Source organism: Rissa tridactyla, chromosome 4, assembly GCF_028500815.1.
Source record: "Rissa tridactyla isolate bRisTri1 chromosome 4, bRisTri1.patW.cur.20221130, whole genome shotgun sequence".
Lineage (NCBI taxonomy): Eukaryota > Metazoa > Chordata > Aves > Charadriiformes > Laridae > Rissa > Rissa tridactyla.
In genome coordinates this window covers 58,704,593-58,715,656 of record NC_071469.1, presented here as the reverse complement: position 1 = coordinate 58,715,656, position 11,064 = coordinate 58,704,593, and the positions used below count along the sequence as shown (strand labels likewise).

General features: G+C 44.4%; 1 protein-coding gene across 5 annotated transcripts; it reads left to right on the top strand.

The window, feature by feature from the left end:
- Positions 1-1,349: 1,349 nt before the first annotated feature.
- Positions 1,350-11,064, top strand: SLC25A29 (solute carrier family 25 member 29). 5 transcript variants are annotated; one of them, XM_054197762.1, is made up of 4 exons: positions 1,350-1,455; positions 3,294-3,337; positions 8,058-8,141; positions 8,688-11,064. In XM_054197762.1, exons 1-4 carry the CDS (start codon positions 1,422-1,424, stop codon positions 9,429-9,431), a joined length of 906 nt encoding a protein of 301 aa, XP_054053737.1. In that variant the 5' UTR covers positions 1,350-1,421; the 3' UTR covers positions 9,432-11,064. The 5 variants fall into 5 exon arrangements, with proteins under 5 accessions (XP_054053737.1, XP_054053741.1, XP_054053742.1 ...); XM_054197766.1 differs by having other exon boundaries at positions 1,351-1,455; positions 3,294-5,323; XM_054197767.1 differs by having other exon boundaries at positions 1,351-1,455; positions 3,294-5,333.

Here is an 11,064-nt window from a genome sequence, read left to right as displayed (position 1 = left end):
CGCAGAAATAACAATCTGCTTAAACAGGGCTCCCGTTTGAAACGTCAACAGCTTGAATTTCCCATGTAAAGCCTCTGGCACCCGGGCACCTCAAAGCCAGGTGATCTTAGTAGGAAAGTAGAGTTAATACAGAACAATAAAAGCCTTTGAGGAGACGCCTCTTCTGCAGGGTGAAGCACAGCAGCAATGTGTAAGATGGAGAGCCAGGGCTCTGCCAAGCCCCACGGGCAGCAGGCTACTGATACAGGGACTTGACCATCAGAGGTGGAGTCTCAACCCCACACTTGCAGCTGAGCCACGGGGGCAGCAACCACCACAGAGCTCACGTCTGCTGGGGCAACCCTTCCTCACCTCTCTGGGACAACATTGGGTGGGAGAGTCTGGTAACAGACTCACAGAATGGTTCAGGTTGGAAGGGACCTTTAAAGATCACCTAGTCCAAGTCCCCTGCGGTGGGCAGGGACATCTTTCCCTGGATCAGGTTGCCCAAAGCCCCATCCAACCTGGCCTTGAGCACTTGCAGGGATGGGGCATCCACAACTTCTCTGGGGACCCTGTTCCAGTGTCTCACCACCCTCATCGTAAAGAATTTCTTCCTTATATATAATCTAAATCTGCCCTTTTCAGTTTAAATGGTCACCCCTTGTTCTATCACTACAAGTGCTGGTGAACGTCTCTCTCCATCTTTACAAGCCCCCTTTAGGTACTGAAAGGCCACAATATTGTCTTCTCCAGGCCAAACCACCCCAACTCTCTCAGCCTGTCCTCACAGGAGAGGTGCTCCAGGCATTTTGCCCCTATGAGAACGAGCCCCCTCCCTGCCCCCGCCAAAGTCCTCCCCACACCAGCTCCTCCAGCTTTCCAACCGCCAGCGCCCAGGGACTCCTCATCCAGAGAGCCACATGCCCCCGGGGCAGCCTCCTTGAACCACTGGAAACCACCCGAGGCGGGCTCCGCAGGAGGGATGCTCTGCACCTCTTACCCCCGCCCCCAAATCACACTCCAACCACCACCTCCCCAGCCTCCCAAATTTCTTGCTGGTTAATTTTCCAGCTGCAAAAAAAAAAAAAAAAAAAAAAAAAAAAGAAGGGAAGAATTTGTGGGGGGGACCGGAGCCGCGGTTCCGGGTCCCCCCTCACCCTTTCCATCCCCGGTGTCCCATCCCCATCCCGCCCTTTGCCCGGAGCCGCCCCGACGTGGCCACCAGTGGCTGCGGGCGATGCGGGGGGAGTTGTCCCCGTTGCCCGCCCCTTCGGAGGCGCGGCCCGGCCCTTCTCCGCCTTTTGTTGGTTGCAGGGGAGGCGGTGGGGGGGACGGACCACGGGGGCGGTAGAAAGGGCGGGCGGCGGGGCGGGAGGTGGCAGTGCGCGGAGCGGCATCGCGCAAGGGCTGGGCCCCGCCGTGGAACGGAGGGTGCCAGCATGGCTCTGGATTTCCTGGCGGGATGCGTCGGCGGTGAGGAGCTTTGGGGGTGGGGGGGGAAAGGGGTGTAAAAAAAAAAAAAAAAAAAAAAAAAAAAAAATCTAAAAGATTTTTAAAACGGAAAAAAAAAAAGGGGGGGGGGAGGGAAAAGCAAGGAAAGGGGGGGAAAAAAGAAAATAACATAGGGGAAGAAAGGAGGAAAAGAAAAGCGGGGAAAGGAGGAAAGAAAAGGGAGGTGGAAAGGGCAAAAAAAATCGAAATCGAAAATTAAAAAAAAGCGGAAAAAGGGGGGAGGGGAAAGCGGGAAAAATATATGTTTGTTTTGGTTTTTTTAAAGCGGAAAAATGGTGGAGGGGGAGAAGTGGGGGGGATTGGAGGGGAGGGCTGGGCGCGGCGCTTTAATTTGGGGAGCGGAGAATTGCTTTGGGCACGGGGGATTGCGGGGTGGGGGGGGGCGGGGGGCGGCGATGAGAGCGGACGCCCCGCTGCAGGTGGGGCCCGAGCCCGGGAGCGGCGGGGGCGGGTGCGGGGGGGGGGGACCACAGCGACGAGGAAGGTCTCGGGGGTTTCCCGGTGGAAATTATCGGCGGGGAGGGGGTGGTGGTTGCGGGCCGTCCCTCCCCGTGGCGGTGTCGCAGCGCCGGGATTTGCCCGAAGGGGCTGGAAGTGGCGGGGGGGGGATGGGGTGGGGAGGTCTCACGGGGGTGGCTCGGGGACCCCCCCGGGCTGAGGATATTGCTAGCGGAGCGCTTTAACGCGCAGAGGAGGAGAGGAGACGTAGGGTCCCCCCTTGCTCTTCCCCGTGCATCGCCTTATGGCCTGCTGCCTTCTATTTTTAGCCACTGTTAAATTGTGTTCGGGAGATTTACTCTCGCGTCTTTTCAGTTATTTGTGTTTGCTCTTCTCCTTGCCAACCTGGCAAAGAGATATTTTTATTATTTTTTTTTTATGTGTTATATTTTTCCCTAGCTTCTCTCCGACTTCATCCTAGCGACCCCCCGCTTGCCAGGGTTCCCGCACGGTCAGTTAGTTGTGTCACTGGTCTTTTCATGCTGAACGTGGTGCACGTTCCTATTTTTGTGCCTTGGACTATCCTGCCGCTGTGCTGGCCTTGAGCAACCTGGACTACTCCATCCTAGAGCGGCCTCGCGGTTCTGCCACGTCTTCTCGGGGAGAGACATTCCCTTTCTGCAGATGTGGGAAGGTGCACCTGAAGCACTTGTAGCTCTTGCTGGTGGTGGCCAGAAATGGACTGAACTTCCAGTTCTGGTCACAGAAGTGGGGAGCTGGAGGATCCCCTGCTTCAGGCAGTACTCGTGTTTTCCAGTGCAAAATGCTGAACTTCTAGTAGGAACTTCTAAAAAGTCCTTTGATGCTAGAATATAGCAAAGGTTTTCGGTAATGCATGGTCCTTCTGCAGGTGCTACCATCGCATCTGGAAAGGCTGTGGGCAGGAATCGTCTTCTGCCTTTAGAGAAGTGTCCAGGTTTTCTCTGCCTCCACAGAGTGACACATCCATGACATATTTTGTGTCAGAGGAAATCAGCAGTTTCTGCCCACTGGACTTGCCCTTGGGCTGAGGCCGGGAGTCACTGCTGTACGTCCCGTATGACGCGACGTGCTCTGTAGTCACATACCTGGATGCCTGCCTGGGGCTCAGAAGCCTGGCGGGACCATAAAGGCACCTAGTACTGGCCTGAAGGACTAGCCTGTAGATCCCTTATCTCCTGACAGGAGGGGATGCTCTTTAGCTGGCCTCCCAGGAAGGCCGTGCACTTGCCTCTCGGGCTGGTGGCTGTGGTTGGGCTGCTGTAGCCCCAGACCTAGGAAGAAAACTATGAGGCGTAACCTGGGCATTTGTTTTGTTTCAGGTGCTGCTGGAGTGCTGGTAGGACACCCATTTGACACTGTTAAGGTGGGTTGATTATGAAATACCTTTGTCTCTAGGTAGAAAACTTGCATTTTTTCCAAGAAGTGGGGGAGGAAAAAAAAATAATAAAATTCCCAGACACTGTAGGAGCATAAATGTGTGCTGGAAAGCTTGGAGCAAGCCTCCTCAACCGCTGTTGTTAGATTTGCAGTCTCCAGCTCTTCAGAAGCGAAAAAAAATTCTTAGTATGTATGATTCAACCCAGTAACGTGACCAACATTGGCCTAAACTACACGTTCATCAGTGCAGTAACAACGCTGCATTTGAAAATACCATCTGAGATTGAACTTAGTTTTGTTCTAAGTGTGCTTCCCTGCAGCTGTTGATCACTCACTGCTAGAACTGCCTCTCCCCGCGTTTGTAACTCAAACCTCCTTTGTTACTAGGTTGAAAATTTGTGTTTTGTTGCCCCCTCGAGCCCCGCTACTTACTCCTCCAGCGTTAATTTGTTAGACTAGCCAGAGGGCATAAGTGGATTAAAAAATCCACAGCATGAAGCTTGTCTGGGGGCTTGTTCCTCCCTTTAAGCATTATTATGTATTTTTGTAACTTCCCAAGTTAAAGTTGATTTTTTTTCTGATAGTCGCTTAGCTGTATGTATTATGCATACTAAGGGTAGCTAAGACTTGTTCAAAGATAGGATTTGAAATCTCCCGGGGGGTCCAAGCCCGTTTTTCAGAACGGGATGACGACTTAAAGTCGCTTTTTGGCAGCCTTATCCAAAGCCTCACGCTGGAAGAATAGAAGAAGGGATGCCAACATATTCCCTGCTAAATGAATACAGCAGATGACTTGACTGCAGCAGACAGCGTGCCACCCGCTGGAGCTATATTTGGTATTCTTCTACCTTGCTGAATTTAGATATGCAAAGGGCTGATAGTGTTACTGAGGTCATCACCATATTCTGTATTCCAGCACATGGTTAATTGGATACAGATTTTTTCCTAGCTAGCGGATATTAGTCTTTGCCAGTCAAGTGCAAGCTGCTCAAGTAGTAAAAATTATGTATGTTTCTCGAAGTATGGTAAATTTGACTGTTAAGTCATCGAGTTGAATTCTAGTATATATTTTCGGGACCGGTATAATCCAGACTTGCACATTTTTTTTTTTTTATGGTGGTAGAGGGCCAGCTGTCTCTTTCTCTCACCCCCCCATCCTGCCAAGTTTTACATGCTTAACTTAGGGTGACAGGTCATTTCACTGAAGCCAGCAAACTGGCTGTTATTATTAAAACTGTTAATATTCTATGCTCAGGCTAAAGTTAAGCACATATGGGGTTTTGGTTTGTTGTTTTTTTTTTTGTTGTTGTTTTAAAGTGGAACAGCTTCTACTGCATGAAACTAAATATTTAAGTGTCTGGGAAACTGGGGCTCCCATGCTAATTCTAGCAGCTGTATTAATGTAAAATAGATGTGGTGGCTTTACAAAAAGCATCTCACTTTACAATAGAGCAAACGGGAGTTTGTTCCTGGATGACTTTAAATGTTTTATGAAATCCAGTGTGGCACACTATATATTTTCGTACCCATTAGAAGGTGGTATAAGCATTTATTTATTTTTTTGGTTAGAGAAAATACTACTGTTTGTGTTATTTGTCACCACTGTATGTGGGAAAACTAACACTACAACTAGTCTTAAAAAAAAAAAAGACATTGCATAACTTGTTGTGTATGTATATGTGTTAAGAATTAACCTTTTTATAGTTCTGCAGTGTTTGAAGGGCTAGCTGGTAGTCACCTTAGACTGTAAGTTTTTAATATAACTGAACAATGGGAAAGCTGCTTAGATAAGCCAGAATTTGACTTCTGAATTGGCTTTTAAGCTCTCTTTTTTTTTTTTTTGGCCGGTGACCGTGTTTCACAAGGTGGGGAGGGGGATGGTGGGACACACAGGGAGAGCTCGAGCCGGTGAAGTCGCCCTGTGAAACCCACAACTGAGCTGATCTCAGAGCTGGCAAACTCCTTATCCCTGGTTTGTTGATGTAATGTATAAAATTGCTTTTTTGCTTTTAACTGCCTTTACTTTCTGAGCTAGGGGCTGTCTTCATTAACAGCAAAAGTGTTACTTTGTTGTAGATGAGAGATAAGCCTCATCACGGGAGAGTTACCTAGTAAGTATAGCCCAGGTGAACACTTCTGTTTCTCTCAGTCTTAATTTATTCCCAAATGTATTAGTTCAAATAAAGATCTAAAAGACTTATGAAGCTTTTCCCCTTTTTAGTTTTAAACCGGTGTGTCCCTCTTCTACAGCTATGGCATGGAGGGAGCGGGGTTTAAATATCCCTTTTTTTTTTTTTTTTTTAAATGTAAAAATCTTATTCTGAACCTTCTCTCTGGTATGCATTTCGGGCTGTACACACAGTGGCTCTAAAACTGAATCTCAGGCACACTGTTGTTGAGGTCTTATCCACTTCGTACCCTGGGAAGACATTTTTCATTGCTCAAACACTTCTAAATCACTTGTTTTTGCACATTATGAAATGTTTGGACTGTTTTGGGGGTGTGGTGGTTTGGGGGTTGTTTTCTTTTGCTTAGTCTTGTGTACCTTTAATATAAGGCTTTAGTGCTGTGAATTTACAATGTGTTACTATTGGACCTAAAAACCTCAGTAAGAGTGGGTTCAAATAAGAAGGAAGCCAGAATATCGGGCAATGCCTAGAACAGAGGGTTAAACTTTGCACATGGTTCATCCTTCCTGTAGTTTTACACACTAAAGAACTTGTTGAATACGGCATGAATACCCATGAAATAAAGTTTTATATGCATTTATTGCCCCGCCTGGCAGTTCTCTAATGCGGGTACCCCTGCGTGGTCAGCACGCGGCTCAAATGAAAGAGCCAGTTTTCATTCTTAGACCTGTAACGTCAGTACTCTGACGTATCCTACCACAAGGCTTAATTGGTTAATATTTCACAAATTACTTGGACAAAAATAGTGGGAGCTGTATGCCACGAGGCAATTCAACCTATACATAGAATAGGGCTAATTCTAAACTACTGAAGACAAGTGTATAGAAAACTTAAAGTTAGAAGATTCCTAAGCTGCAGTTCTCCCAGAGCCCATACATGTGGAAATCCCCTGGCTTCACAGAGGGGGTTTGAAACAGTAGCAGTGAACTGTAAATGGAGTAAAACCTTCATTTTGTGCAAAGTTTTACGACTTCACTTGTGGGTCTGCTTCTTAAACTGTTTTAACAATCTGCCTACCCTTCCCCCCCAACATCACTTTGAGTAACAAAGGATTTATTTCCTTTGAATTCTACCATAAGCCCACTTTTAAGGGGGCTTTTAATGTTTTAAGACCCTGTTCCACCGTGGAAGACCTGAGGTGATCTCAGCCTCCCAGTCGGGCCAGCGTACGCTAACGTCTATACTAAAAAGAGACTGAAAGCTAAAGTTTGTTTAGTTTTTTTAGTTCAAAATGACATGTTGTAAGAATATAAAAAGAAAAAATACTGAAACTGTAAATTATTTAGGTTTTGCCTCAAAGAAAGCTAATCTGAATATAGAATTTTGACAAACCCTGTCCCCAGATCATATTTCTAGCCCCACATCATCTTACTGGTCTTTCATTGTTGTGGTGGTGTATATTTACTTTGGGCAAACATTGATAAAGAGATTTTAAAGTCAGGAATCTTTCACACGGAGCTGGTAATCTCTTCTTGTGATCAGAATAAGAGTCTCGAAGTTGTTTTTGCCCTGGAGTTGCAGCAGCAGCAGCATTAAATGCTTGATAAGCTTCTTTTCTGAGGAACGTGGCAGCCCTCCATGCTGGAAATCAAAGACAGATTTCTAACTTTACCAATCCAGTGAAACCAATTTATAGAGTTTATTGCAGCCTAGGACTTTGCATGAACTAGGTAGCTTTGAGACTTTTTTTTTTGGTTTAACTGTGACAAATCGACAGGAAAAAACATAATTGGAGTTTCCAATCAAAGGTTAAAAAACATCTAGAAAAAGGGCCTGTCTCCTAATGTCACCAGTTACAGTGGCATCTCTCTGTCCAGCAGAACGTACCCTTTTGGCTTTGGAAAAGCTAATTGATGACTAACAGTAAAGATTCAAAACAGCCACACCCCCACAAATTGTTTGTGTTCAGCAGCTTAAAAAAATCCAAATTAAAATTTAAAAGGACGAGTGGCTTTTTATTTCTTTCCTCATGCAAAGTAAGACGTCTTAAGAGTCACTTCCCAGCTACCCTCTGAAAAAAAAAAAAAAAATCAGATCTCAGTGAAGGGACCCAAGTCTGGTGGCCAAAAATTGTTGAAAGTCTCCATCCTTTTAAAATTATCTTTATTTCATGCTTGACGTGTAAATACATTTTTATAAAATTCTGTCAGGTTTGTACAGATATTCCTGAGCGTGAACAGAAGTATTCTTGGCAGCTAAAGAAAGTACTTATTGTAGCCAGTACTGGAGAACTTCAATCTGAAATCCTAGATAACAGTGTACCCTGTTGTACTTCCACATGCTGTTTTTCTAATATTCCCGAGAAGTTAATAATCCTCCTCCCTCCATGTTTTCACCCCCAAAATTAGTTCAAAAGACAAAACATTTTTCAATTATTTTGCCACATTTGGCATTCCAGTGTCCAGCTTGTGCTCTTGCATATACATTGCTATAGCAAATCTCCATATATGTACAAGACAATTTACCAATTCGCCTGGTCTCGACATACAAATCAGTATCTCATACAACTTTTTATAGGTTCGTCTACAAGTTCAAAATGTAGAGAAACCTCTCTACCGTGGGACCTTCCATTGCTTTCAGTCCATCATAAAGCAAGAATCTGTAAGTACAAAATAAACGCTTTGCCTGTTTTTTATCTTCATATATTTTCAGTCAGGAGGGTGGGAAAGCTGTTAAAAAAACCCCTACAAATATCGAAGATCAAGAGATAAACATACTGTGAACCTCACCTGACCATAGGGCAGATATTGTAGTTTGCCAGAAACTTCATGAAGATCACTAAGTTGGAAGTTGATATTTTAAAGTTAACTCTTTAAATAAGATAATGAGTTATTTGAATAGTTCGTTTTCCCAGAATCCAAGCAATCTGAGCGATGAGTGAAGAAACTGGTGAGTTTTGTTTTTCTGCTGAAGCTTTAAGACCATAACTAGAAGGGTGGCTTTAGGCTTTCAGCTACTTTAAAAATAAAGTATAAAATTTAACAGGAAACACTTATCTGGATGGACTAAGATTATTTTCTGGATGTGTTCAACTATATATTTGTGCTGCTCCGAATGTTTAGATGTTTGTGTCCTAGGCAGAGATGAAATTACTATTACAATGCAAGATGGTATTAAAATGGGTTTTTTCCTCCCTTCTCCCATTAGGCTTTTGGACTCTATAAAGGTATTGGGTCACCAATGATGGGACTGACCTTCATTAACGCCCTTGTGTTTGGTGTACAAGGAAACACGCTTCGTGCTCTTGGAAAAGACACTCCTCTAAACCAGTTCCTTGCAGGGTCGGCAGCAGGGGCCATCCAGTGCATCATCTGCTGTCCCATGGAGTTGGCAAAGACAAGAATGCAGCTTCAAGGAACAGGTGAATACAAACTAAAAAAGAAGAACTACAAAAATTCTCTGGATTGTTTGATCAAAATCTATCGAAAGGAAGGGCTGAGGGGTATCAACAGGGGCATGGTCTCTACGTTCATCAGAGAGACTCCAAGCTTTGGCTTTTACTTCCTGACCTATGACTGCATGACCAGGTATTTAGGCTGTGAAGCTGAAGACAGTTACGTTATTCCCAAACTGCTGTTTTCCGGGGGGATGTCAGGAATCGTGTCCTGGCTCTCCACCTATCCTATGGATGTGATCAAATCCCGGCTTCAGGCCGACGGCGTTGGAGGTGTCACACAGTACAAGGGCATTTTAGACTGTGTCAGAAAGAGTTACCATGACGAAGGCTGGAGGGTCTTCACAAGAGGTCTCACTTCCACGCTTCTCCGCGCTTTTCCTGTCAACGCAGCTACCTTTGCTACTGTCACTGTGTTCCTAATGTACATGAGGTCAGAAGACAACCTTCATGAGTGTGAACCAGGGCCAGTAATCCAGCAGCCTTCCAGTTTGTGAGCCCAAGCTGTTCGTTCTCCTGATCCAACGCCCGGCCGGTTGGGTTTTTTGAACATTAGCATTTGACCCGCACAAGTGGTGTAAATGTATGCTATCTGTATAAAGAATTCCTAAGTGTGTCAGATTAGGATTTCATCTCATTACTTGTATAAACAGCATATTGCCTTTATTAAGGACTTCTTATCTAGTAGTATCCAAGTAAGATGGGGACCTGCCTTTAGAAAGTACTGTATAGTTACTGTTGCAGCTCCAGAAGAGGATCTGGAGAATGTCGTAGTACCAGAAATCAGGTTTTCTTCCACTCATGTTCTGAATGACCGAGGCAAGTTGAATGCAGAAATGTTTTCAGAAAAGAAACGTGGTTTTTGCACGTAACAGGAGTAAGTATACTCCTCTGAGGGGAAGCAGGGGGAGGAAATGAAGTGGTGGAGGCATTTTGCAGGTAACCCTGAACTGTTTTAAGACATGTACTAGCGTTCAGCTAGCCCTGTGTTTTACTTTTCCTCTGCTTTCATAGGTCAGTGGTTTTAGTAGCAACTTTGTTCATACTGGTTTGCAAAAAAAAAAAAATAATAAAAATATATGATTTGTTCCTAAGCTACTCCCTAACCTTTCAGCTTTGAATAAATGTCTTATGCACAAAGTTAGCATCTGCACTCATATGCACTTGTTCCTTGAAATCTCAAGGCTTGTAAGGACGTAGGGAAACTTAAATCTAGTAAGATTGATGTTATTTGCCTTCACTTCCATTTCTCATTTGGTGGGTGTACGGATCGTATCGATTAGATTCAGCCCAAGTAGACTTTGTTCTCTGAAGTTAATGCAATTTTCTGCCATTTCTCCCCACGTGTCCCAGAGCAGCCAGTGACGTACAGAAGTCAAAGTCCTACCTGTGGTATTGCACAACGTGTTTGTGGGTGCAACGTTAGCTTAGCAGCTTGAAGTACTGTAGAAATACGTTATGTCTTTAGAAGTGGAAGTTTCACACCTTTCCAGAAAATAGGGGTGTCAGTGTCTGAAATGGTTGGTGTTCAATACACTTGCATTAGGAATTTAAACAATGCCGATTTTTATGTATTCAGTTACAGTGCTACTGGAAAGGGGTTTGGAGAATTTTCTTCTTACCTTAATCCGCTGTGATTTTTATATTTTTTTTCTTAGCAGTTTGTTCAAGAGGGATTGCATTAGTCAAAGAGCTACAAACAGTTATTTAAGATTTGGCATAAGAACCACACATATTTGGCACAAGTAGCCAGGAGGAAGGAGTGCACGTGTGTGAGGAATGTTCTAAAACCTATCAATCTAGTTCAGTAAGTACAACTTGTTACGCTTTTGGTTGGGACAAGTGCAATATGTTTAATTTATATGAATTTCCTAGAGAAATCTTATTTCATAGCATTTTGCACTGTAACACAATATGCTGGGAGAAACCTGTAAAACTGGTATGTCTTTTTATACCTTGGAGGTATGTTGGATGTTTTAGTGCCTACTTGCACTGAGATTCAAATTGAATGTTAAATCTTGTCTACTAAGCTGCATATGCACAACTCACAGCAAAGACCATTTACACCTTTGTACAATAGTCTGTAATTACTGTATATAAAATTCAGGGAATAAATTTTTTAAAAATTTT